A 25,503-nucleotide genomic window follows, 5' to 3' on the forward strand; every position below is an offset into this window, starting at 1 on the left:
TGTACCACCACCTCGCCATGACCATCATCACCACTTCTCTTTTTTCCTATTTCCTTCTGCCTGTTTCCTTTCTCTTCGCCGCACACGTGTGTTTTTGATCTGTTTCTCGTGCCGCACTTGGTCGTTTCCCCCGCGCAGCTGTTCCCCCATATCCTTCTGCCTGCAATTTCATGTGCTAAGATTTGAAAGTCCAGTTTCTCTATGGAGATCTGGCGCCCGTTACTGAGTATCATACATATCTGTCCATAGCCCGTGGCAACCCGTCTCCGTTTCTTGATGCTTGTTTATGCTGAGTAGTACTTGTTGAGTAGTCATTCGGTCTATCTGTGGAGGATATGATATGTCTATAATCCTGATGTTAATCGAATGAGCCTTTTATTTTCTATTACACCCCTTTGATCAAGTTTATTGTACTGTACTCCATACTTCACTTCACATGGTGGCCCTCCGACCCACTTTTCTTGGTTCCTATCGGTCGCCCGATAAGATCCCTCCAGCTTCACCCCACTTTAAATTTCTACAATCTGCGACTCGTGAAGCTCGTCAACACTGAAGAGTTCGGGACACCTTGAAGTGGCGGGCTGAATATACTCTCGTACTTTGAAGTCGATAGGATTGGGATATTGGTACTAAGATTCGACCAATTCTCATCCTGCGCGGTACATCCAAGCACCAGCAACTAGGGTGCGCTCGTCCATCTTGAACAATTTGTGAATAGACTTGCTAACTTGTCACTTTAGGTTCGTGTTCAACAATCGAAAGCCTTACCCTGACGCACCTTATCATACCCCTTTAAAGCGGCTATTGAGACGTGGCGGTGACACGAACTCGCTCGTTTCCCATTTATCTTCGAGACCCGCTTGTTTTATGCTCCCTTGAGCATCCTACCTACAGATGGCCGACGTTCGCAGTTTTACCGTTCGACCACTGTCGAAGCAGGCCCGCAGCGACCTCAAAGATGCGTTTCGCATCTATCTGTCTTCCTCCTCCCTGGCAGCTCTGAGGCTCCGCGCCGATGACCTATGTACCTTGTCGTGGGCCGAAGGATCCCCAAAGACTGCAATTGCTTGGACTGCGGTGGAGAATATACAAAGTACGGTGGTACAGATGTCAAGGACTCTTCAGGACTCTTACGGTATCAAGGTCGGAGACAAAGTTGCGATCACCAAAATTGACGGAACTCTTGACGAGATCGAATCGATTATCCTGGTGGATTGCTCCGACGCCGAGAAAATCGAAAGATTTGGCCCAATTGCTGATGAGGAAAAGTCTCATTGGGAATGGACCTTGGAGTTCCCACTCCTCAGGACTGAAGTCCTGACGAATGGCTTGGTCTTCGAGTTGGAGCTCAAGGGCCAGCGCCGCAACTTTAAAGTCGTCAACATATACGCCCCAGGCGCGAGCCTAAACCGTACCATTTTCCGGTTCACCAAGAACTCCAAGGTTTCGATTGGAACAGAGGTACAGACAAGGGATGACTCGCGATCAAGCATTGCTGTCCAGCCTGTGGGCCTGGGTGGTCTCGCTCGTCAAATCGAGGACATCAACGAGAGTCTCTCTGATTTCAATCTTGATCCGCGTAGCCCTGCCATGCCATCATTCTATGAGCATAACCGGGGAATCCTTCTATATGGTCCCAAAGGAACAGGCAAGACGGCTCTCCTGCGACAGATTGAGTCAGCTGGCTGGAAGCAAGTATTCAGAATCGACACATCTTCCCTTGGTCGCAGTACTAGCGAAAGCGAGAAGAAGCTCCGCAATCTATTCCAAGAAGCTGCTCGTGCCAAGCCAAGCGTGATCCTCATTGACCAGTTGGAATTCATCGCACCGAAGCGAACTTCCTTTGAATCGCAGTCCCTGGTGTCTGTTCTGTGCGAAAACCTCGATGCGATTCACAGTGGATCCGTTCTTGTGGTGGCGGCTACACGGCATCCTAATAATGTTGACGACGTTCTTCGAACCCCTCATCGACTTGGAACTGAAATCGAACTACAAGTTCCTACAGCCCAGGATCGGGCTGAGATTCTGCGAGCCATTCGCGGGCCTGCCTTTGCGGGACTCAGTGATGATCTGATTGATTTCATCGCCGAGAAAACTCACGGATACGTCGGGGCAGATCTATACGCTCTTCTTCAGCTCATTTGTCGGAAAGCTCGACAACGGCAGCTGGCTGAGCAAGGTTCCGCCATTCTACCGGCGAAGCCAACCCCTCCAGAAGTGGACTCAGCCCTTGGTGATCTTGATGATTTTAGTAATGGGGATGTTCGCGTCGACTTGGATATTAAGGAGGCGGACATTCTTGCGTCCATGCAAGAGATCCGCCCAACGGCCATGCGTGAGGTCTTCTTGGAGACACCAAAGGTTCGGTGGTCGGACATTGGAGGACAGCATGAGATTAAGAAACGCCTCCAGCAGGCCGTCGAAAGACCCCTCAAGGTAAGAACTATCGTTCTAAAACTTCCTCACTGTCTTCTTTGACACAGGCTAATTATCTATCCCAGCACCCGGAACGAATGCGCCGACTCAACGTAAAGAGTAAAAAGGGTATTCTTTTGTACGGACCTCCAGGATGCTCCAAGACTCTTACTGTAAAGGCACTAGCTACTGAAGCTGGTCTGAACTTCTTGGCTGTCAAGGGAGCGGAAATCCTGAGCATGTATGTCGGAGAATCCGAGCGGTCACTGCGAGAGATTTTCCGGAAGGCTCGCGCAGCACGGCCGAGTATCATCTTCTTCGATGAGATCGATGCTATTGCTACTCGTCGCAGCAGCAGCTCTCAGGGTGGTGTCAATGTCCTAACCACGCTTCTCAACGAGATGGATGGTATTGAGGAATTGCGCAATGTGTTGGTCATTGCTGCCACAAACAAACCGGATGTCCTGGACCCTGCCCTCATGCGACCTGGTCGCCTAGATAACATCCTTTATATCGGTCCTCCAGACTTTGAAGCCCGACGGGAAATTCTGCGGATCTGGGCAAGTAAGTCCGTCATTCATCCAGATGTTGATCTGGATGAACTGGCAGCTTGCACAGAGGGCTACTCGGGTGCCGAAATGGTCAGCATCTGTGAGACTGCAGGTGACGCAGCACTGGATGAAGAGGAGGAGACACAACAGGAACAAGATGTGAAGTTGAAGCACTTTGAGTACGCCTTGACTCAGGTGCGGCGTCAAATCACAGACGCTGTCATCCAAGAGTATGAACAGTGGCGAGATGCACAGAAATAGATATAAGAGACGACCCTGTTAGATTGGTGATACCCTGGATCGATATAAATCCTCTCAATAGATACGGGTGAAGATGATTCTCACATTACCATTTTGCCTTTCAATGTCTCATAGTAACCTAGCTATTGGATGGAGTCTACTGTATCTGCGCTATGCATTAAGGTGATTACCCGATGCGGCTAGCGTGATCCCCAGCTACACGCCCTTGATTTAAACCTCGCGGACTCGTGACTTGACATGCAGCATGCAGGTACAGCTTCTATCCTCCTTCCACCTTTCTTTCAACTTCACCGTCCTTCGTCCTCCTTTCGCTTGACCTCCTCTTCCCGCAAATCATCCCCAAAGACACAGCCATGTCCCTGCGATCCTCTCGGGGCCTTTCACCCATGCGATCCCCGGATCGCAACCCAGCAAAATCACCTCCGGGAGATCGCCGGCCACGAAGTGTTTCACGAAGCCCAACACCAGACCGTCAGCGTCGCACTGGGAGCAGAAGTCGATCCGCATCCCGAGGCCGATCCCCTTCTCGTTCTCGCAGTCCTGCAAGAGGTGGGAGACGTTACAGGAGCGCAAGTTACAGTCGCTCTCCCAGCCCAAATCAGAGTCCCCCACCGAGCGCCAAGGTAAGATGATCGCATGCTAGTATCGAGGCTCGAGGTGATCAATTTTGCTAACAGTAATTGCCCTTATAGATTGTGGTTGAGAAGTTGACCAAGAATGTCACGGAGAGCCACCTTCGTGAAATATTTGGCAGCTTCGGAGACATCGAATACCTCGACCTGCCCATGAACAGATCCTGTACGAAAACTCCAGATTGATGTCGCCGACACCTTTTATACGTACTAATTCCTGTCTGCTTTGATCTAGTTATGACCAACCGTGGCACCGCCTACATCCTCTACTACGACCCAGCCGATGCCGAAGCAGCCATCGCCCACATGCACGAGGCCCAACTTGATGGCGCGATCCTGAACGTGTCAATTGTACTCCCACGCCGAAACTTCTCACGCTCACCACCACCGGTATCCAACAGAGGGAATGGCGGGCGCTCCCGCTTTGGCAAAAGACCATATGGAGATTCACCCCCCAGGAGACAAGGACGTGCGCGTCAAGCGGAACGGCGCGACACATATCGACCACCGTCTCTTTCAAGGTCGCGATCACCAGTGCGGTCCCGATCTTATTCTCGGTCTCGTTCCCCTCCTCGCCGAGGTAGTCGACGCCCTGAGAGCCCGCGACAGCGCCGGCGACGGAGCCCCAGTTACAGTAGCTATGGATACAGCAGTCGCAGTGACAGAAGTCGGAGTCCAGTGAGGGATCGGAGTCGGAATCGGCATTAGTTTGCGCAGCGGATAACAGATGTGGACGGATGGGTTCTTGAAGTGAGCTTCAAAGGTGATCTTACTTACAATGATCGTGCCACTGTCTGTTCAATGATAATCAGGAAATGACCAAAAAATACAAACATTGAACAATTAAAAATTCCCCTGTCTCGTAGGCCCACAGAACTCAAACTGGCTCTGACTCTATGATAAATATGAACTAGTACTGATCAAATACTAGGAAATACTCTAAGCCTCGCACTGTGGCTCTATCTAGAATATGGAGATTTCACTGCCGTAGAATACAGCCAGATCGGTGGGGTTATTTGAAAATTCTAGTCAAGACTGCATTGTGACCGGGACAGGTCTTTGTAAGCTCAGAAGAAAGCACACCAACCAACATACATCGATGCAAGATTCTTCTTGTCAGTCGCTTGAACGATCAGCTCATCCACTTGTCCATCCACAGACAATGGAATAGGCTGTTTGGACATGAAACCACGAAGTTTATTGCGGACATCTTCCAAGACACCGGCCGGTGTATCGGGAACGTTGACATGAGTGCGACGCTATAGCGATAAAGAAACAGGTTAACAAGCAAACTCTCTCGCGTTGTCGAGTAGATCAAACTTACTCTTTTCCCAATGAAATCTGTTGTTGGGTCGTGCAGGAAAGTCTCTAGGATGGTCATAAGTGCGTCTTCGTTTTGTCGTAAGAGGCCGAGGGTGATCTCGCAGGTTCTGCGGAAGGGTCCTAAAGATGCAAATTTTAGTAGGTGAACAATTGAACAGCGTGTGCAAATTACCCACCATTGTATCCGTAAGCACCAAATGCGTCTATCATGTTATGAGTCAGGCGGAATGGAACGACCTCGGGTTTTTCGAATGTTTGACCCTGTTGAAATCAGTATGATGAGTTTAGTAGGTTAGGGCTCATGGTATTCATACCTTGTCGAAAAGACAATTGAAGTCGACGTGAAGGATACCGCCTGTTCCTTCTTCAAACAACAAATTCTCGCCATGCCGATCGCCAAGTCTGTTTGAGGGAGATTGATGAGTATGACAAGATTGATAGGCTTCAAGTTTATACTTGACATACCCTAGAACATATCCAACCATTGACATTACAGCTGAAGACCGCGTATACCGTAGTCTTGCCGTGAACCACGATTCGGTTTCCGGGAACATTTCAATGAACCATTCGTGAAGTACAGCAGGAAGCCTGTTTAAATCAGTACTGATTGCCTTTGAATCATAGGAAAAGAGGACCATACTTGGTTAGAATCTTTGTGTTGAAGAGAGACAATTTCGAAAATGTTTTGTCTGCACAAATCTCGTCGAGGTAATGCCTGATCTCGGTGTACTGTTTGTTTTGATATAGAAGTTAGCGGACCCAGCCAGGTATTCAAGGCCCAGCAGGGGCATGGTAGGCTTACGTTCGGTGCGATTCTTCGCTCGCGCAGGTGCTTGACGATAATGTCCCTCAGGGTGCGAAGGTTATCGACCCACTCAATGATACCACATTCCTCATTCAAGGGAGTCACAGCATAAGTTTTGATGTCTGGTGAGTCAGTCAGCTTGAAAGGATGCCAATATCAGACCAAGGGGTTACATACACATTCGTCGCTTGCTGGACTCGACATCTCGCTTCAAGAAGCGATTGATCATATTGTTGAATTCCATCAGGCGTTGATCCTTGCGCAAATCATCTTTGGGTTTGCAAAGTGCATTGTAGATCTTTCCGTCTGAGCCTCGAATGCTGATCTTGCGGGGTTTCTGAAGAGAGTTGAGGATTTGGGCCTCGTCGAGAACGGCTAGAGCTAGTTAGTATAGCTTGAGAAACAAACCAAAGCAAGGGTTTTAACATACCCTCTATCGTCGTTGGATCACGGGGGAAGGGCCGGAACCCTTTCAAATGCTCAGAATCTTGAATGACAGGGAGACTGGGAATCAACATTGCCTGGAAAGGCACAACCAGTCGACAAGGAGCGACTTTATGGTTGAAACCGAGATTTCGAGCAAGAGTGACCTTGGAGGCTCTGTCTTCCACACGAGCGAGACAAAGTGAAAGCAACTCATCAGAGAACTTTTGGCCTTGCAGAATCATGCGGCGAATTTCAGTAGTGTCTTTCTTCACCTTGCTGCTATAATCCTGAATCTTGCTCAGACAAGCCTGCCCTTTGAGAGCCCGGTCCTTGTTGGAGGATTTGACTACCGCAAGGACAGTCCACAAGCCTTGTTGTGGGAAGCTTTGAACAGCCTTTGTCACCATTCTTGTTAGAAGGTCGTAAACGGTGTTGTTGCGATGACAAATACGAGCTACCACTTGGGGCAGGATCGTGAACAACTGCAGTTGTTAGTATATGATCCAAAGGATTGCGACAAAGTCGGATCACGAAGGTGGCTCACCAAGAAAGCCTGAAGGCGACTTGAGATGTATTTTTTCAGCTGACTGTGTATCTCATCCAAACTCTTGAGTCTCTGGGCATGGGTATGTTGCCGGAAATCCCTGGTTGATTTGGCACCGAAGGTAAGCAAGAGCAATAATACTTTTGAAATCGATAATTACGTACTCGTTATCGCCTCTTTTCGGGTCCATTGGCTGGTCGACGACAGATGCATGTTCTAGCCAAAGCGTTAAGATCTTCGGCAGTGTTTGGAACACGTATTTGCACCCATATGTCAGTGAGCGAAGGTAATTATCAATCACCAACTTTGTGGCTTCTCCACTCAGGCTAAACGAGATTGCGTTAGCCATGAACCGTGCATCAATCAAGGGAAGCGCATACTAGATCTGTGCCTCTTTCCCCATGGGCTTGACCTTTTCGAGATCAAGGATCTTGTTGTAATGCTTCCCCAAGTAGTAGTGCGCCTTTTCCCATCTGATTATCACCGTTAGAATCTATTAAAACCGCCGAAGTGACTTCCATAACATACTTGGGATATAGCCTGATGGCTGCTCGATATCGTTGAACAATGGCATGGGAATGCGTTTGCCCGGCCCTGTCTGTCCATTTCGCTAACATGAGATGTGCCTAATCATTTTTGGTCAGTGGATGGTCAACAAGCGGTCAAAGGTCCAACAGAAACATACCACAGCAGCAGTCTCATTCTGATTCTTCCCACGACCTGAAAGGAAGGAGGCGGTCTGGGAATCAACAGAGGAGGTTGTTATGTTCGAATCATTAGACGCTATGGCACCTTCCAGAGTCTGGATTGCTTTTCGGTGGTGTCCGTCTTTCCAAAGCAGTCTGGCGTGTTCAATGGTAGCCGACCGATCCTTTAAGCGTGCGGCATGTAGCATCGAGTGGTATGCTTGGCCAGTGAAATTGCCTTTTCTCGAGAGATGGGCACTGGTGAGCCAAGCAGCAGATATGTCAGAGTTGCCAAAGCCGCCCCTAAAATAAGAAGTCAATAACCAAAACCCCCATAAAGTCGATGTAAACGTACGTTAGCTCCATTGCCGCTCGCCTTAAGCCCAACAGATACTGCTTGTCAGCAAGATAACCCCCAAGTACATCTAACCTGCGGTTCATGGTGCGGAGCAAGAAATCCTTGGGAGGATGGGATTCGTCAGGTCCTGCGTGAACAATGGCTTCCACATCTGCCAATGCATGTAATCGAAGCATGTCATCGTGGCAGGACTGTAACGAAGCCACGGAATTAGCTGTCAATGACTTTGCCACGCCGAGTCTGAGTTCGTTGATGATTTCCACGAAAGCAGCGGTTCCCTTCTCGCGAAGGGCATTGAGAGCCGATCCAATGCCAACATTGAATTCTCCGGTCTCTTTGTCAGCACAGAGTTCGAGGTACCCCTGTAGCTTGTCCCACCTGCTAGTGATCCATGAGGCTTCAACTGCAAATGGCAGGAGTCGAGAAGCAGCAGGTTCATACTGCTTGAGAACCTCAAATCGAGTGACAATTGCATCTGGCATCAATTAGCGACTAAGTCACAAAGAAAAGAGAGATGGAAGAATGGGCCCAAAATGTGGGTATTACCTTGCTGGCCAGATTCCTTGAGACAGGTGATGAGGTTCCACTGAGCATCAATATTATCGGGTTCTTTCTCCAACTCCAGCTCATACCAACTCTGTGCGGTGGCCCATCTACCCGCCTTCCGATGCTCCAGAACCTGCTGATCAATACTAAGGGCCGATAGATGACTCGAGATACCCTCTATTCCATCGGGTTCGTCAATCTGGCTGTAAATATCCTGCAGTCTCTCGTACAGCTGTTCAGAGCTGGTCGATTCTTGTGGTTCCGTTTGTGACTTGCACTTGCGGATGTATTGTTCCCAGTGGAAGAGAGCCCTGGAGAACGATTTGCATTCGACGGCTCTCTTTGAGATGATTTCTGGTGGGATTGCAGCAAGTAACGCTTCAACCGATTTGATCTGCGAGGCATATTTGTCGAGTAGTGAATCCCGACTGGCATCTTTGTGGGACCGACTCGACTGATATGACTGAAGATTTAGAGCATTCAGTTGTTTTTTCTTGCCTTGAAGCCACCTTGACAGGTAATCTAGAACCTCAAAGACACTCTGTACGCCATGCATGTCAGTACAAGATACCGTAACGCTAGCACGGGAAGACTTACCTGGCTGCTGCTAATAATTGTTTCGCGGAAATTGTTGTTCGCCTCGGGGAGAGGATGGGAAAGGACATTCAGAAGTTCGAGCTGAAGATCCTGCTGCTCCTGCTCCGTTCCCCCGACGATGCGATTCAAGGCGGCGAATGGAAAGAGGAAAGAGGAGATGGAGATGTCTTGACCCTTGACCACTCGGCTACATACTGCAAATATGAGCTTTGCGTTGTCTCCATTTCCCGTTTGAAGCAGGTCTTGCACTAGGGTCCGAAGCCATTCACTGTGTGTTATCTTAGGCGACAGCAAAGGATATGTGGCTTTTGAATTCGTAGCGACAACAGTGACTGTGTATGTGGATGTGAGGAATGGAGTGAGCGTGTTTCGGACGCTTTCTGGAAGCTCCATCCACCGTTGATACTTTTCGTCGCCTTGGAGATTGCGAGCTCTCTGAGTGACAGCCGCATTTAAGTTGCAAATCTTGAGAAGACCCTGCATGGCATAGGCTAGGAATCCCTGCGCTCGCGTGTTGGACGCCGATAAAAATGCCTCGACCAGGACATGCTGGAGGAAAAAGAGAATAAACTCGACAGTCTCTTCCATCCTGTCAAAGTTTGATAGAACGAGAATGTCCTTCTTCTCCTTGATTGTCTCCACCCGATTTGGATCAAGACAACCGACAAGGCCCAAGCATTGTGACGATAACAATGTAATGGAGTCGGAGCTGGTGCTGAACTTCACGCAGCAATCAAGCAATGCTCGGGTCAAATGCGCAACAACGGGATCGGGCTGTTCACTGAGAACGGACACATGTAGAAATTCCTCATTCTCCGAGAGAAAAGGCATCAATTCCTTCAGAGCTTGCTCAACGACGGTTGAATTTTCACTCTGACAACGTCGAATGAGGGCTAGGAATCTGCTCCGAACATCCATTTCCGCTCGCAGCTCACTGATCTTGGTCTCGAATACGGCCAATTCAGGGATAGAGGCAAGCGAGGGCATGGTGTTGAAGGTATCCCGTACAAGATTAGGCTGGTTAGTCAGGATATGGTCAATGAGCTGATGAGCTTGCCTTCTGCTCTCATCGGTCAACTTGTCCCAATATTTGATCACGATTGCCCAGGTCTGGTCAATCAGAGGCTCGATATCCTCTTCGCTTAGAGAACGAATCAATGTCTTCCAAGCTGAAAATGCATAGTCACACAATTCTTCAATCTCGAGCGCGGATCGAAGACAAGCGCAGACCTGAGGCAGTGCATTGCTCACATGTCCCTGAGCAATATTGATCATTTCCTCGATAGCTTTGAGGTTGCGCCGCTTTTCAGCCAGAGTTTGTCTCACTTGAAAATCGTTGATTGCATTTGCAAATTGAGTGATGATTCCGAGAACATGCTCCTCGATGAAGTGGCTCAAGAGATCTGCTTTCTTGGAAGAGCTTGCGTGCAAGAATTTTCGAGGGACGAAAGTGGCAAGCCGACGGAGGGCTTGAAGGAACTAATGTTAAGCATTAGCCAAGTGTGTGCTATGGTATCATTATCCCTCAGATTTACTATGGGACTTAAGAAATCATGTATACTCACCCTTTCTTTGTTCTGCTCCCCCGCATCTCCAAGGCTCTTCAGCAAGTCACATGCGATAAGAATCGGTTCAATTCGCACCAATTCAGCCAAGGATCGACCCTTGAATGCAGGATCTATTTCCGCAAGAAGTGACATGATCATAGCTTCCGGATTGTCAGACTGTTGGGCGAGAAGAAAGGCCAGAATCGCAGCAAGGTTGTTCTTTTCAGAGCAGACGTCAAAAGGAGATTCACCTTCATTACGACTTGCTCCAATTCTGCAAATAATGTCGCGCTTTCTTGTCAAGACTAGATAGGGGAGCACGTGAACCTCTGTCAGCCGAAGGAAGCCGTCAACTTTCATGCCCAGCAGTTCGCAGAGTTGTTCAGCCATATATGGGCGAGTCTGCAGGTTCTTGACAACTGCAACGGAGAGTGTTCGCCAGTACGGCCGGAACAAGCCGGCAGGTGTCACTGAGAATAGCTGCGCGAGTTTGGAAAGCTAAAAAAATCAGTTAGTACAGGTGATGACCAGTAGCAGAGATTGCGCAAGCAGATGGAGACAGTCCCAATGGGCCAAAGGCATGATCAAATGCACATTACTTACTTCATTGTAGGTCACGGCGCAGACGTAGGGGTTTGGATGACCGAGGTATTCCAGTAGGCGTAAGAGGATGATATTTTTCTCGTCATCTTCCGAAACTCTATTGTTGACATGATGAGCTGAGTGCACATGAGAAAGAACTTGATGCTGGGTCACATACCTTGCGAGACGACATAGGGTCAAAATGCATGCCTCTTGTAAGGGCATGTCGTCTTTTTCGGACAGATTTCTCAGCCACTCTAGAACGACCACAAAGTTGGCTCGTCGAACATCCGGCTGGAGGTTTGGTCGCACAAATGCTACGACCGAGTGTCTAAGAAGGATGTCAGTCTTTACCATTGCCAGTATGCCGTATAGGGAACATACCCAGTCGCCACTCGAAGCTCTCGAATTGAACTTCGAAGGGAGTGCAGGCAAAACTCTCCGGGCGTAGAAGAGGAAAGATGCATATGGTTTAAATTTGGCGAGTGCATCAGGATGCGTCTTAAGGCGACCATGGCAGCTATTCTCGGACCAGGAGTACGTGAGAGCCGCGGTAGGACGAAATTCAAAATGGTCCAGAGATCTTCGTAGCTAGCGATCTCTCTCTCAGGGATATTGCCCAGTTCATGTTGATCACTGTCACATCTTTGGCAGAAAAGGGTGTCGCTTGTGATAAGGCCTGATGGCTTCCGCACCAAAGTTCCCACCACTGCACACGGAAGTTTACCCAGAACCTGTAGAAATTGCGTTCGTTGGGGCTCGGAAGCTCCTTCGTATAGGTTCCTATTGTAAAATTATATGAGTATTTGCCTTCAAGTCCAGCACGGGTCGTCCGAGCTTACTGTACGGCGGTACACAAATCTGTCAAATTTGTTGCACACCCAGAACCTAGCAATGTCGAAAGTTCCTCTAACAGCATTTGAACTAGATCTGCATCGGAGGACTCTGCGGACAGACACATCCGCTTTGATGCCCGCATTTCTTGCTCACCTTGTTCTGTCTCCTGATCCATGGTCCGTGGTCTTTGGTGCGCAACAGATGAATCAACATCAGGGGAGGTCGCGGAGTGCAGTGTAAGCGAGATATTATCAAGCAGTTGGCTATAAAGGCTGGTGATAGAAGTCTAAGAAGTTAATTAGCCAATGTAAACACCCAGCTGAACATAGACAGGTAATTTACCCCGAGACACTTTTCCACTATCTGAGGATTGGAGTCCTGGGCCCGGATGTCTGTGAGAACAGGAAGAAGAATGTCTCTCAGTTGTGGCACAGCCAATTTGGATTGTTTGATAGCTAACGTCACTTCGTCCACAAAATGGCTCAATTCAAGTTGAATTGTAGGCATTGAGAGACTAATGCTGGGGGGAAGGAATTCGGCGAGGCATTGAGTCCAGGTGGAAGCCAGACTCATGTCGGACAACATAGTAGCCATAGATGACTCGGAAACACAGAGACGCCGGGTATACTCCAAGAACTGTGAGAGAATCTGCTCGTCGGCCGACGTAACTTTTAAACCCGGGGTCTGTAACCATCTGACCAGCACTCTTCGAAGGCGATGATACCCATTCAACGCCCATGGAAGGTTCTGTCGGAGTGTGCAGTTTCGTCGCTTGGAGGAACCCTGAGCTGACGCCTCAGGACTAAGAGCATCCAACAATGCTGTGGCAAGAGCCGCAGCTTGGGAAAATGAACCCAGAGTCAGACTGCGTTTCAACAGACCACGAGAAAGACCCAGATTATCTAGGTTCACCATGAGGGATCCACTTTTCGATGGCATCAATAGCTTGACAGGGCGAAAACTGCGTAGGTCCATATCCAGGAAGCCTTCCAGTGAGCACAAAATGTCTGTAACATGTTAATTACTTGCAAGGCCTATATCACGAAGAACAAGGAGCATCAACGTACCCAGTGCGCAAGCCCGAAGGAATGCCGAGATTCCATAGCATGACGGCGACGACCGGACTTGTTTATACTGCAAACAAGCCATGCTGGTGAAAATGGAATGGACTCTGTCCTGCACAGCCTCGACATGCCACGTGCACGCGACTCTGATCAACCGTAGAATCAACCACGAGAACAAGGGCGCCTGGACATCTTCGCCCAAAATAAGAGGATCTGATACATCCCACAGAGATTGGGGAGCTTTGTCGATGCTGACTTGAATGATCTCCAAACAATCCAGGACTTGACCTTCCAAGTCTTCTTCTGGGCCGCTGCTGGTGGGGCTAGCTTCCAACCCGGCCTTGAGAATGATACATATCAGCTTATTGATATCGGCGATACCCTCATCCAAGCGAGACTGGGTAAATTTCTCGCCCAATAGCTCTTGTCGGAGCTGTGAAAATGCCTCCCGAGACAGTCGCTGCGGCTCATGCCCTTGAGTTGCTAGGCGTGGAGCGAAATGGGTGGCCAGGATGGACGAGGCTGGTGGCTCTGCGGGTCTGTCATCTTCAAAGGCAGAGCCTTGAGCATAATCCCCTTCACCTGCCATTGTAGACACACATATCCATAAGAAAGTTGTTGATTTTCCCCAGACCAGATGTAATCCAGATGAACGCGAGTTGGAGAAGAGCCGCCAATACGCGCTGCCGATAACGATAAGGATGTCATGGACACCTCAGGCCACCAATTTCCCACCACCACTTTTGCCTCTTCCGTCGAAATCCTCAGGACATAAAAGTAAAGAGTGCTTATAGATGACTACACACAGGAGCAATGGGCATTCACGTTGATGTGAACCATTTTTATCATTATAAGAGAAGGCCTATTGAATAGGGACTATACAATTATCTCCCAATCGAAGCACAGGGAAGATTTCCCTTACATTTCGCCATGGCTTCTGACTTTTGCTTGTGAGCTTCTATGGAAATCCCCATTCCCCTCATGATTCTTCAACCTCGTCCTTTTTCTGGCACGTGCCTCCGCCTTGTCTTTTAAACAAAGGCAGGGTGCAGCACGTCTTTCTTTTCTTTGCGTCCCATCTTCCTCTCCTCTAACATACATCATATCCCCCAGAAAAGACTTCGACGCCACCACGGACGACCCGATGGAGACCCAAATCCCCTCGGTATTTTCCGAGAACCCCAAGCATGCCCACTGGATGAAGGAGGCGTTGAAGATGGTAAGCTACTATTTTTTTTGCTGATCAAGTTCGAACGACTGACAGCTACTGTCAGGGAGAGACAGCCCTCAAGCATGGTGAGACTCCTGTCGGTTGTGTCCTGGTCTACAATGACCAGGTCGTCGGCCGGGGCATGAACGATACCAACCGTTCGATGAATGTAAGAGATCACCTCCCCTCTAGCTGAAGAAATAAAGAAACTTTCGAATACTAAAAGCCCACCAGGGAACCCGCCACGCCGAGTTTCTGGCCATCGCGGAGATGCTCCAGAACTACCCCAAGTCTGCTCTCCAGTCTACCGATCTCTACGTGACCGTCGAGCCCTGTGTCATGTGTGCCTCAGCCCTCAAGCAGTACCGCATTCGTTGTGTGTACTTTGGTTGTGCCAATGACCGGTTTGGAGGCACCGGCGGTGTTCTGACCATTCATTCCGAGTTAGTGATAGAATCTCTCTTACTTTGAGGCTCTTAACTGCTTACTGACCATTTTAACAGCCCTTCCATCGACCCTACCTACCCGGTGTATGGTGGACTGTTCCAGAAGGAAGCCGTCATGCTCCTGCGCCGCTTCTACATCCAAGAGAATGACAAGGGTTAGTCGAGCTCAAGAGTCTCAGCATGAATATCCCCCGCAGTGCTAACATCCCTCGCCAGCACCCAACCCACGTCCCAAGAAGAACCGCGAGCTCAACACTGCATTTGACAAGCTGCGCGAGATCCCGCCCGGAAATGGGAATGAGACACTGCCATGCTCTTAGAAGGAGAGGCAGTTCCATATTTGTGCTTTGGTCTGGACGCTTTTGCGTGCGCATTATCAGGAGTTAAGGAAATGGATCCAGGTTTACAAGTATTCCCACTGCGAGGGCTGCGAGGAATGCCGGATAAGAACAGATAATTGTTTTAATTGCAAATTGCGCCTGGAAGGGAAATGAAAAAACACAAAAGGATATGTGTACAAAACTTGTGCAACTCCCAGTCCACCTTCGTGGGTGGTACCGTAGAGCTCTTTATAGGGCAAATAATCAGGCCTTGCTCAAACGCTCTGCTTCCAATTCACGCTCCGCTTGCTGGTAGTATTTGGCAGTGTCGACACCGTGCTAATTCGAAAAGTCAGTATGAGCCACGACTAATGTCCCGGAGAATAGAGCATGATAGAAACTAACCTGGTCGTGGTTGACGAGGTTGATCCACGGCAGGACGTGGATGAACAGCTGGGAGTACCGCGAGTTGCGGGCAGCAACACCCTGGAGATAGGAAGACACCTGGGATGTGCCGTACAGGGGCTCGCCCTTCTTCACCTTGTCAACCATCTCGCGCATATCCATCTCGACTTCCCGGGTGTTCTCAGTGAATCCGTAGAAACGCTCTGTAATAGGTGTCAGTCACTCAATCAAACCCCAGATTAGAAACCTCCATAAACATACGGCAAGAGCGCTGGTACAGGACGTGAAGACCACCGAGGAGACCGACAGCAGTGGCCAGGCGCATCACTGGGGAGAAGCCACCACGACCAACATGCGACGGGCTCACTCGCTCCATAACCCAGAAGGCAATGGGGGAGACGGACGCAGCTGCACCGGCAACAGCATAATCGGTAGGGCGGGCATATCCGAAAACCCGGCGCAAATGCCTAGATAAAGCTGGTGAGTTCTCGATTCAAGGGAAAGCCTCGGGGGAGTATCGGATATCGTACGGGTCGGAATCAATCAGCTGCGGGGAGAGAAGGTGATTAGCTAGGGATCTTCAAGGCACTAGAGAGAACCAATTCGTACCGGGTAATCAGTAACAGCCCGCTTAGGGGGCACAATGGCTGTGCTGTGGTCGGAAGCCATGATGCTGTTGGTGGGGATTGTTGTGCAGAGTCGAAGTTCGAAGTTCGGAAGTTGGAGGGAGGAGGCCACTAGGCTGTTTTGGGTTTAGCGCACTCCGGGCGGGCAGCACCGCCGCAGCCAATCGCCTTTGCTGATTACTCGGCGCGGTCAATGGACCTTCAGACGCGTTCTATGGTGATCGCATCCGTCCATCGCATTGAAGAATTGAAGCACCAAAGTCCTAGACTACTGAAAGGATTACAGCTCGCTACAATGGAAGCCACACCAGAACCTGGCCACTCTTCCACCAATGTGGATGACCTTTTCGACTACGATGTCGGCCTCGAGGACATCCAACCCAACCCTCCACCTACCACCAATGCACCCAAACCGACCACGGGCGATCCCACATCACTAGGACTTGGACTTGACGAGGAAGTCAAAGTCACCAAGAAAAGACAACCCGCACCCAAGCTCGACGAGGCCCGGTACGCCCTCCAACTCCTCCCCGCTCAGCCTAGAGAGACATTCCAGACTAACGTGTTTATTACAGCCTATTATCACAGCCCGGAATCCCCAAGCTACGCCGCACAGCGAAGCGCAAGCTCAGACTCAAGGGCAAGGGATACGAGGTAAGTTTCTTTGCCAAAGATTCGATAGCAATGCCACTGAAGCTTACTCGATTTTTCCGTTTCTATAGTTCCAAGACGCTGAACGACTATTGAACTTCTACCAGCTATGGCTAGACGACCTCTACCCACGCGCCAACTTCGCAGACGGCTTGAGCATTATTGAGAAATTGGGCCATACCAAACGCATGCAAGTTATGAGACGAGAATGGATCGAGGAGGAGAAACCGAAGCCGTTCGGTGATACAATCATTATGCCTGATTTTCCTACGAGGCCCTCCGATCAAAATGGCGCAGATAAAACAGAAACCTCAGCGCCTGCCCCGTCTGGATCCAACCAGGTGGGATCAGATGGCGATGACCTGTTCATGCCGGATCCTGAAGCCGAGAATAGGCCACCAGTCAGTCATCCCGAGCCCGATGACGATGATCTGGAAGATCTTCTCCGGGAGCAAGAGGAGGTCATGTCTGGAATGCCCGAACCAGCTTCAAGACCCCAAAACACTGAGTTTGATGATTTTGATGCTGAATACGAAGCTATGAATGACTTGGGATTGTAGTGTGGACCATCAAAGTACTGTACTTTTAATAATGATAAGAATGAATTGCAATATCATAATGTACCAAATTTCATTGAGTATTATGACATAGCTAGACGGATTTCGTCTAGAACATCGAGATCATTGAGTAGAGCAGAGAACAGATTCTAGAGATATTATTTTGACATGCCTGAACAAATCCTCAGGGGTGGAAGGAATTTCACTTGCATGCGCCGAACGATGATAACAGAAAATTCGGAAACCCAGAAGAAAAAAAGAAAGAAAAATACAACCCTCGGGAAATATCATTTGCATCAGTGAAGCAGAGACCATGAGAAAGGAAAAGTATTAATCAAACAAGACTTCCCCCACTATATCATAGAAGCGCCGAGCGAGGTCATCAGGGTGGTACCAGAAACAGGGAAGTGAGAAGAGGATCAGCTTCACGCAGCATCGGTGAAGACGGAGAACTGACCACCGGCACCAGCCCAGTTCAGCTTGCGGTCGCGGGTGGCGGTGTTGTCGATCTTGGTAGCGACCTCAATATCATCCTGAGTGCCTTGTCCAGTCTGGTAGGTAGCGGAGAAACCCCAAGACCAAGCACGACCATCAGCGTCGATGGCGAGGGAGTGGTCGGAAGCGGCAGCGACGGCGACAGCGTTGATGCCCGGGACTTGGGTGGGCTCGATGAGAATGCGGGGACGTCCGCGAGTGTCCTTGATGAGAGAGTCCTCGGGGAGAGAGTCGACCTTCAGGCCACTCTGGTGACCATCGACGCGACCCCAAACCAAGCATTTGCCATCCTTAGTGCGGGCAATCGAGTGGTGAGCTCCACCGCAGAGCTGGGTAATGTCCTGATTGGAGAGAGATTCAACGGGGATTGGGTGAGGAATGGCGGCTTCGTCGTCACCAGCGTTGTCCTTGATACCAGTCGCACCGAAACTGTTCAGACCCCAGGCGTAGACCGTGCCGTTGGCGTGCACGGCGAAGGAGTGGTAGGAGCCAGAGCCCACGTGAACAATGTTCTTGCGCAGGCCAAACTCACGAGGCTGAAGACCGTGGAGCTTGTTGCGCTCCACAATACGGCGACCGAGTTGGTTCTGTTGACCAGAACCCCAGGAAAAGACGCTGCCGCGGTCGTTCAGAGCGAGGACATGGTTGGCACCGCAAGCCAGCTGCTTGATCTTCTTGAGGGCGGGGATGAGGACGGGAGTGGTCTGAACGCGGTGCTCCGGATCAAAGCCCAAGATGCCGTCGTTGCTCTGTTGAACCCAGAAAAATCGATGATTAGTATGATGAGACCAAGCTAGAGAAGAAATGAAAGAATATCAACTTACTCGGAAAGTTCCCCAACCGTAGACCTGACCATCGTCGGTCAGCGCAAAGCTGGCGCTATCGGCAGCGGCAACAGCAACAAAAACGGTCTCTTCAGGGAACTCGCTGGAGGGAATGGCTGTGGGAGTCGACTCCCGGGGGTTCAGCCCGCTGTCGTCTTCGTCCTCCGAGTCCGAGTCACTTCCAGCGTTCTCCTTGATCTCCTTGTAGCCGCCGTCCCAGGTGGTATCGCGGCCGAGTGCGCCTTGATCATTGACGCCCCACGTGAAGATCTTGTTGTCGTGGGTGAGTGCCAGGCAGTGCATGCCTCCGACGGCGATCTGAACAACACCCACCTCCTGGGCGTCCAGGAACTTGTTCAAACGGGGCCGCTTCACGTCGATGGCGTTTTTGGCGGCACCCAGGCCCAGCTCACCGGAGCTACCCTCACCGCAGACGAAAACGTTCAGGCGCGTCGTGGGCACCTCGTTGATGACGACTTTGGGCTTGACGATCTTGGGCTTGGGCTCGCGGATGACGCGAGGCTTCTTGGGCGCGCGAGGCTTCTCCTCCTCGGCCTCCTCGGCCTTGCGCTTCTTAGACGCGGTGGTTGACATGGTGGTGGAGGCCTTGGCCGTGGTCTTCTTTGCGGGCTCTCTCTTGGTGGGCTGCGCCTTGGTCTTCGACGCGCCGGCGGAGGCAGCAGGGGCGGACTCCTTGGTCACCTTCTTGGTAACCTTCTTCACCGTGGCCTTGGTGCTCTTAGGGGCTGGCTCGGTGTCGGTCTTCTTGGGGCGGCCAGGCTTGGATGCAGCTTTGGCTGCAGGTTTGGTGGTGGTTTTGGCCGCTGGAGCCTTTGGCTTAGCAGCCGGAGCAGGGTCGGCATTCTTCTTCTTGGGAGGCATGGTGTTAGTAGGAATGTAGGGAGGTAAAGTGAGAAAGGGGGAAGCGGAATTGAGAGATGAGTGTGAATTGAGAGAGGAAAAAAAAGACGCGACAGAGTGGTGCCGGGAAACGTGGGAGATCAATAAATAATGCGGCATTCCCCCCGGCCTCCCGAAGGCAGCGGCAGAAAAAAAAGATCAGGCACTAAACCGCTTATTGTTCAGCAAACAAAGGAACTTTCTATTGATCCCCCAATAAGGCGGTAATTGTCTACACCTGGTTGCTTGTTTTGATCATTTTCTACAATTGTTGCCTGGGAGTATCAGGCGCAGTTTTATTTACAGCTGCCTCTGGTAGACACTCTGACCATGAGGTGTTAGCCCATCATAACCACCATCATACCACTCCAAACAATATAGGCGTATATGAGGCTATGTCGGATATTACCTACAGCCTCATAAATTGGTCCTGCGCTGATATCTGTCTCATCCTAATACGCAGCGTTTTTATTGTTATTATTCCAGCTCTAATTCTGCTTCTTGTCATGTTTCATTATCTCGTTGTCATTGTCATAGCCATCGTAATTACAGGGTATATCACACCATTATACTACTACACTGCTTCACCCCCTCTACACATCGAATCTCCGTACCACCAAAGCAAAGACCGAGGACATCGCACAATCATACGGGATCTTCCGGTCGCTCAGTCTCACGCTGTCGAATGTTACCACACATAATAACATTCTGGCCCAGCGGCGTCCATTTGACATCACGAGGGTTCAACGCCGCATTGGGCTTGCCCTCTTGGTCCAGCTTGGAATCCGGACTGACACTCACACCTCCCCGACCTAGATACGTGGGCGCCACCGTCACGATAATCGAGTCAATGAAGTTGGTATACTCCGGGTTCAGGAGCTCACTCAAGACCGTGGCACCGCCTTCAATCATGACACTCTTGATGCCCTCGGATGCAAGGGCTCGGAGGACAGCTTCCCACCGTAATCGCCAGTTCTGATTGTATTCCACAATACGGAGGAAATCACCGCCATACCCCTTGAGCATCATCAGTCTTTGAGGGTTGATCTGAGCTCCTGGTGATACAACAACCCACGGTGCTTTGCCTTTGCCCTCCACGGCCGTTCGGAGCATGCGGCATTCTGGGTGAATGGGCCAACGTCCCATGGGGTCAATCACCACGGGACGAGGCTGCCACATCCGTCCTAGACCTCCAAAGCCTCCTGCTCCTTCGAGGCGACAGTTCAAGCCCGGGTTATCGGCAAGGACGGTGCCAACCCCAATGAGAATCGCATCGTGGCGCGAGCGAAGATAATGGGTCATGAGCTTGGCCTCAGGCCCTGATAAAACCGTCTGCATTCCAGGTAGAAGGGAGATCTTGGAGTCCATGGACGATGCATAGGATAGAGTGACGTGAGGCAGATCGCGTTTTTCCGCGTGGTTAGGTAAATAGGGTTGTAAGAAGTCAAGTGAGAAATTAGGGAAAGATAACGTGTCCGGCGGCAGATGCGGTGATGAGGTATTCGGAATGGGGTTGGCCTGTGCAGATTCGCCGGTACTGACGGCGTTCACGGATTTGACAATCCCGTGGCCCTTGACCAGCTCATACCCATCGTGGGGAATAAGTTTGACCTCCGGGTTTTGGATGCGCCACTTGGCAGAAACGTTGCGCACGTCTGTCACGGTGAGAAACCGCCCTCCAGCTTCATTCAACTTCTCTGGTTCCTCCTGGAATTTGGTGTAAATCGAGGAAGGCAGATATCCCTTAGCAGATTCTCTGCGTGCAAACTCCATCAGTCCCGAGTTGCGCTTGACTCGGTCGATATAGTCCAAATCATGGGAATGAACGCTGCCACTTCCGGGAGTTCTCGCAATCGTGACCGTGGTATATGCACCGTCAAACCGGACCACCTTGATTTGGAAATTGCAAAGACCACCTTCGCGCACGCGTTTCTTGCGAGGACGTTTCCCTTCTGGCAGCGGGCGAGTCTCTGATGTGCGATGGGTCGGGCGTCGTAGCCGACACATGTAATAGTCCGTAGTACAGTGGCCCTCTTTGCTAGCATTGGTCCTCTGCTTGACCCAAACATTATCGATGAATGGCCAGTATGTCTCGAATTCCTCCAAGCTGATCTCAATTGGATCTTTGCATTCGAACAAAACGCGGCGAATCCGTGCGAGGTTTGGCGGGTTATCGAACATGCTCTGAGCTGCTTGCATACCAGGGGCCATAGGCCCAGCTTCACCAGCCTCGGTTGAAATTGTCTGGAGCATGGACTCATTGGCGTTCCCTTGTTGTGCTTGCTTCGCCAACGCGCCGGATAGGTTTATAGGGGCCGTGGCAGGCTCTGATGGAGGATCTTCGTCCATTGCATCTTCTCGAACAATATCTGGTAGGAGTTGGGTCTCTTGGTCGGGATTTTCCACGATATCGCCGGCATGTCCATCCTCGTGCGGGGATATGGAAACGCTTCTCACCGTATCCGCCGACGCGCTCGAGTCCGATGCGCGGGGAGGGACATCGTCCATGGTGGGCTGCGGCCCGACAGCGACGTGGGTAGAAATCAATCAGTGGCCGTTCGAGGTCGATTTCGGCGAGGGCACATTTGGGCGCGATCGAAAAGGCGGCCCCATCAGCTGTCAACGGGGACTTTGCTTGTGTAAAGCGGATCTCGTGTTGCAGAAGTTCCCCCCAGAGGCTTGGCGTTCTTAGCGGAAACGATCCGTGGGAACGAACCGCGGCAATTTGACATTCGATATAGATAAGAGTCACTGTTGATCAAAACATTCAAGTTGATTTCCTGAAAATTCAACCAAGATACATAGCCAGAACTCTTGATTCCAACTTAATGCCTACCACTAATTTCCGCTGTCTGCATCGGTGCAAATACATATCTAGCTGAAGCAGTGGGCAATTTCAACACGTAAATAGTATCTTTTGAAGCACGATTTATGCAGGTCATACCAAGACCAGATACACAGCCTTGATTTAGGGGGAAAAAACCCGTTGTCTAAGGAAAGAGGACTCTGTATTACTTAATAAACAGAAGAGTACATGAACTCAGCCAACTAGTTCCCTAGTACGCGCCAATATCCGCCCCAGCACGAGCAAGAGCCTCGTAAACCTTGGGAGGCAGCTTGTACTTCACCATACCAGAGAAGATCATCAAATCCTTAGCCATAACCAACAATTGGTCCGCAAAGCCTTGGTGCATATCGGTCTCGTACGGACCGCTCGTCTGCCGGCGACGTTCGTTTCCGATACACGCAATGCTCCACATGATAACATGTCCAATGTTGCGAGAAATGATCTCCGGCAAAGATGAGAAAGCCTGCGCTGCGCTGCGGACCTTTTGCATGACACCCTGGGCCTGCAGAGGAAGGATGCCCAATGCGTTGATAGCCTATGTAAAAGTTAGCATCAAGAATGTACACATGCTACTAAAGAAGGGGGTAGATTTACATCGAGTGCGGGGGCCCATCGTCCGGCCTCAACTTCATGCTTGGCCGTCAACATACGAAGAAGAAGGCCACAGGAATCCCGGTTGATGGGACGGATCTGTTCATAGTACATCGGCTTCCCATCGTAGAGGCTGATCATGGTCTTGCCAAGCTCGACCGGGTCGTCAACAGATGTCAAGCTGAGGCTGCTGCCCGGGTCGATGGGGCCTGGCTGGCCCTCTTGAAGTCGTGGGCGGAGGGGCTGCAACTTGGGCATGGTTCCTCCCAGCTCGATCGCGATCGCATCTGACAGAGCACGGTTGATGATATCAATGACACGGTCATAATTCTCTGCCAAGTGATACAAAAGCACTGCGTCGGTGATCAGACCCTTGTCATCTGCCACGCCAGCAGCTTGGATGGTGATGTTCTTCAGGAAATCCTCCTGATCGGCGAGGTTGATCAAATCAAGGCGCTGCTCAATAATACCCTTGATTCGGGTGCCGTCATCGCGAATATCTCCCAGCAACTTGGCAAAGTCTCTGGTCTCAAGAATGAACTCACGGAGAGCTTCATGGCAAACCGACGACTGAGACTTGCCAAGAGCGCCCCCGAGGTCTGCATTCAAGCAGATCAGGGTGAAATAATCAATGGCAGCTTCAACGTAACCGGTTCGGAATTCCCGCGTGTACTGGGTGATGAGATATCCAAAGTTGATCTGGGGGTATTGCTTCACCGTGAACGACACTACAGAGGGGGACAATTGTCAGTCAAAACACAAACAGTGTTGAGCCAAATATCGTACGCCGCGAAAATTTTCCGCGCGCTGAGGTTTGAAACTTACGGATCTCTTCTCCAGAAGTGTAAAAGTCAGAAACACGCAGCAGGCCATAATAAGCCAACGCGATAGCAAAGTGAACAGCAGTCACGGGAGCATAGGTGCCGAGATAAGCCACAGCCTGTTCGAACATGCCACCCAGAATCTGAAGGAGGAAGAAAGTTCCATAGCCACCGGGGGCATCCTGGCCCTGGCCCTTGGTGAAAACTCTCTGTCCAATCTCAGCAATATCCGTCTGGATATCCTCCAGACCAAAGACGTCACCCGCGACCTCCTCAGCACGGTCATCTTCCCGAGCGAGACTGAACTGTAGCCACATCCAATCCTCAACACTTTGGTTAATACCTTCCAGACGACGTCGGGACAGGTCACAGCGGCCAATAATCTTGTAGCAAGCCATACGATAAGGGTCGACTGTGCCCTCTGGCGCGTTTCGCAGTCGTTGCTGGTACTCGCCATTGATTCTCTGCTGCAAGTCCCGCTGAAGACGTTTATCCTGCACATAGGTTGTCAAATATGTCACGAACTTCTGATCCAGTGACCGGAACCCAGGATCATTGGTCGCATAGGTGGCCGCCTCCTGAACAAATCCACAACGAAGCAGGTAGAAGATCAAAATCCAACAATAGTCGCCATTAACCATCTGAAGTTCGGTTCCATCGGGGGCCAAGTCTTTCCTCGCGGCGCGGAGGCGAATGTATGCCCGAATCTTGTTGATAGTACTCGGGATGCCGCCCAATTGGGCTTCTCGTGGGTTTTTAGCAATGGCGTTCTCCACCTCGCTGAAAAACGTCTTCTCCAAGAAAGTTCTTGAACCCTCGAGGATCTTGTTCTTCAGGTTGACAGAGTTGTAGGACTTGACTGACTCCTCTAGGTAGTCAGCCGCAAACTGCCGTTCTCTCACAGCACCGGGCTCGGTCTTGTCAGTGATGCTGGGATTTTCCTTGATGATGGTTGTCAAAGCGCGGTATGCAGCCAGTAGCTGTTGAGGAACCTGAATGATTGTTAGCGATATGAAAAGAGGGAAACTATAAGATAGTAGTGAAAGTCTTACATCGCCGCCGGCATGCATTTCAACTTCCGAAAAGTGGTGCAGGATGGGATACGTTTTGCCCTGAAGCCGGGAGAGGTTCAAATCTTGAACCTTCTCGGCATAGTGACCCATCTTCTCCCGCAAGAAACGGAGATCCGGTGAGGAAGTCGCAAGTCCTTCGCCTCGTTCGGCGGGGTCTTCGAAAAGCTGGCGACTGGCAAGGCCGGTCCCGGGTGTCCCGATGACAGATTTATCCAGACCAGAACGGCCAAACACACTTCTGCGGGATGCAGCCGAGGGGCCTCCCGCTGGCTTGGATTGTCTCGCAGATCGGCCAAAGGCACCGCGCATGGTCGATTTCAGATCACCAGCAGTGGACGCATCTTTCTGCGAGAGCCCAAAGTGTTGGAAAATCTTTTGACGCTGCTCTTCCCAGTCCATGTCCACCTTCTCTTCCAAGAATGTATCAAAATCTCTTTGCGCGCGAGAAAGACTCTCGTTAATCATCACCTGCCGGCCACGCTGCTGGATGTTTCTCAAGAATCGCTGGTTGTCGGGGTCGAAGCTGTCGGGTTCTCGCACCGGGGCCATAGAAGCTTGAGGG

At 50.6% G+C, this 25,503-nt stretch overlaps 9 protein-coding genes across 9 annotated transcripts; 4 read left to right on the forward strand and 5 right to left on the reverse strand.

Moving 5' to 3' along the window:
• The first annotated feature begins 524 nt into the window (after nucleotides 1-524).
• Nucleotides 525-3,297, forward strand: N7473_006892 (putative AAA family ATPase). Its single transcript, XM_057152832.1, has 3 exons — nucleotides 525-684; nucleotides 741-2,436; nucleotides 2,502-3,297. The coding sequence occupies exons 2-3, from the start codon at nucleotides 895-897 to the stop codon at nucleotides 3,225-3,227; spliced, it is 2,268 nt and encodes a 755-aa protein (XP_057007170.1). The 5' UTR covers nucleotides 525-684; nucleotides 741-894; the 3' UTR covers nucleotides 3,228-3,297.
• A 283-nt stretch (nucleotides 3,298-3,580) lies between these two features.
• On the forward strand, nucleotides 3,581-4,793 carry N7473_006893 (RNA-binding protein with serine-rich domain 1; the record flags this gene model as incomplete). Its single annotated transcript, XM_057152833.1, has 3 exons — nucleotides 3,581-3,850; nucleotides 3,920-4,025; nucleotides 4,095-4,793. The coding sequence occupies 3 exons, from the start codon at nucleotides 3,581-3,583 to the stop codon at nucleotides 4,565-4,567; spliced, it is 849 nt and encodes a 282-aa protein (XP_057007171.1). The 3' UTR covers nucleotides 4,568-4,793.
• Nucleotides 4,794-4,854: 61 nt separating this feature from the next.
• On the reverse strand, nucleotides 4,855-13,763 carry atrA (protein kinase MEC1; the record flags this gene model as incomplete). The annotated part of the gene is made up of 24 exons (XM_057152834.1): nucleotides 4,855-5,118; nucleotides 5,184-5,302; nucleotides 5,359-5,443; nucleotides 5,497-5,584; nucleotides 5,648-5,770; nucleotides 5,823-5,911; nucleotides 5,985-6,109; nucleotides 6,165-6,362; nucleotides 6,418-6,895; nucleotides 6,958-7,057; nucleotides 7,122-7,283; nucleotides 7,338-7,430; nucleotides 7,486-7,583; nucleotides 7,643-7,946; nucleotides 7,999-8,476; nucleotides 8,548-9,088; nucleotides 9,145-10,623; nucleotides 10,710-11,189; nucleotides 11,295-11,391; nucleotides 11,452-11,604; nucleotides 11,658-12,056; nucleotides 12,116-12,396; nucleotides 12,453-13,117; nucleotides 13,178-13,763. The coding sequence occupies 24 exons, from the start codon at nucleotides 13,761-13,763 to the stop codon at nucleotides 4,927-4,929; spliced, it is 7,413 nt and encodes a 2,470-aa protein (XP_057007172.1). The 3' UTR covers nucleotides 4,855-4,926.
• A 341-nt stretch (nucleotides 13,764-14,104) lies between these two features.
• N7473_006895 (nucleoside deaminase) lies at nucleotides 14,105-15,150 on the forward strand (the record flags this gene model as incomplete). The annotated part of the gene is made up of 6 exons (XM_057152835.1): nucleotides 14,105-14,124; nucleotides 14,288-14,393; nucleotides 14,449-14,553; nucleotides 14,619-14,827; nucleotides 14,888-14,985; nucleotides 15,047-15,150. 6 exons carry the CDS (start codon nucleotides 14,105-14,107, stop codon nucleotides 15,148-15,150), a joined length of 642 nt encoding a protein of 213 aa, XP_057007173.1.
• Nucleotides 15,151-15,414: 264 nt separating this feature from the next.
• N7473_006896 (putative NADH-ubiquinone oxidoreductase 21 kDa subunit) lies at nucleotides 15,415-16,224 on the reverse strand (the record flags this gene model as incomplete). The annotated part of the gene is made up of 5 exons (XM_057152836.1): nucleotides 15,415-15,489; nucleotides 15,556-15,758; nucleotides 15,817-16,022; nucleotides 16,086-16,102; nucleotides 16,165-16,224. The coding sequence occupies 5 exons, from the start codon at nucleotides 16,222-16,224 to the stop codon at nucleotides 15,415-15,417; spliced, it is 561 nt and encodes a 186-aa protein (XP_057007174.1).
• A 172-nt stretch (nucleotides 16,225-16,396) lies between these two features.
• Nucleotides 16,397-17,415, forward strand: N7473_006897 (Chromosome segregation in meiosis protein 3). Its single transcript, XM_057152837.1, has 3 exons — nucleotides 16,397-16,691; nucleotides 16,757-16,835; nucleotides 16,904-17,415. Exons 1-3 carry the CDS (start codon nucleotides 16,477-16,479, stop codon nucleotides 17,390-17,392), a joined length of 783 nt encoding a protein of 260 aa, XP_057007175.1. The 5' UTR covers nucleotides 16,397-16,476; the 3' UTR covers nucleotides 17,393-17,415.
• A 41-nt stretch (nucleotides 17,416-17,456) lies between these two features.
• Nucleotides 17,457-19,728, reverse strand: N7473_006898 (RCC1-like domain-containing protein; the record flags this gene model as incomplete). The annotated part of the gene is made up of 2 exons (XM_057152838.1): nucleotides 17,457-18,633; nucleotides 18,709-19,728. The coding sequence occupies 2 exons, from the start codon at nucleotides 19,726-19,728 to the stop codon at nucleotides 17,815-17,817; spliced, it is 1,839 nt and encodes a 612-aa protein (XP_057007176.1). The 3' UTR covers nucleotides 17,457-17,814.
• A 525-nt stretch (nucleotides 19,729-20,253) lies between these two features.
• On the reverse strand, nucleotides 20,254-22,116 carry N7473_006899 (RibD family protein; the record flags this gene model as incomplete). The annotated part of the gene is made up of 1 exon (XM_057152839.1): nucleotides 20,254-22,116. One exon carries the CDS (start codon nucleotides 22,114-22,116, stop codon nucleotides 20,254-20,256), a length of 1,863 nt encoding a protein of 620 aa, XP_057007177.1.
• A 548-nt stretch (nucleotides 22,117-22,664) lies between these two features.
• Nucleotides 22,665-25,490, reverse strand: nic96 (linker nucleoporin NIC96; the record flags this gene model as incomplete). Its single annotated transcript, XM_057152840.1, has 4 exons — nucleotides 22,665-22,991; nucleotides 23,051-23,775; nucleotides 23,873-24,860; nucleotides 24,921-25,490. 4 exons carry the CDS (start codon nucleotides 25,488-25,490, stop codon nucleotides 22,665-22,667), a joined length of 2,610 nt encoding a protein of 869 aa, XP_057007178.1.
• Nucleotides 25,491-25,503: the final 13 nt, after the last annotated feature.

The sequence above is a fragment of the Penicillium subrubescens genome, assembly GCF_028828155.1.
Source record: "Penicillium subrubescens strain IBT 31985 chromosome Unknown utg000005l_segment0_segment0, whole genome shotgun sequence".
Lineage (NCBI taxonomy): Eukaryota > Fungi > Ascomycota > Eurotiomycetes > Eurotiales > Aspergillaceae > Penicillium > Penicillium subrubescens.

Bases quoted from the DNA above. Each gene is read 5' to 3' on its own strand.
- N7473_006892 (XM_057152832.1), top strand. From the start codon at position 895: ATGGCCGACGTTCGCAGTTTTACCGTTCGACCACTGTCGAAGCAGGCC. The intron at 2,437-2,501 runs GTAAGAACTATC...TATCTATCCCAG, and splicing joins CCGTCGAAAGACCCCTCAAG to CACCCGGAACGAATGCGCCG.
- N7473_006897 (XM_057152837.1), top strand. From the start codon at position 16,477: ATGGAAGCCACACCAGAACCTGGCCACTCTTCCACCAATGTGGATGAC. The intron at 16,692-16,756 runs GTACGCCCTCCA...TGTTTATTACAG, and splicing joins CCCAAGCTCGACGAGGCCCG to CCTATTATCACAGCCCGGAA. The intron at 16,836-16,903 runs GTAAGTTTCTTT...CCGTTTCTATAG, and splicing joins TCAAGGGCAAGGGATACGAG to TTCCAAGACGCTGAACGACT.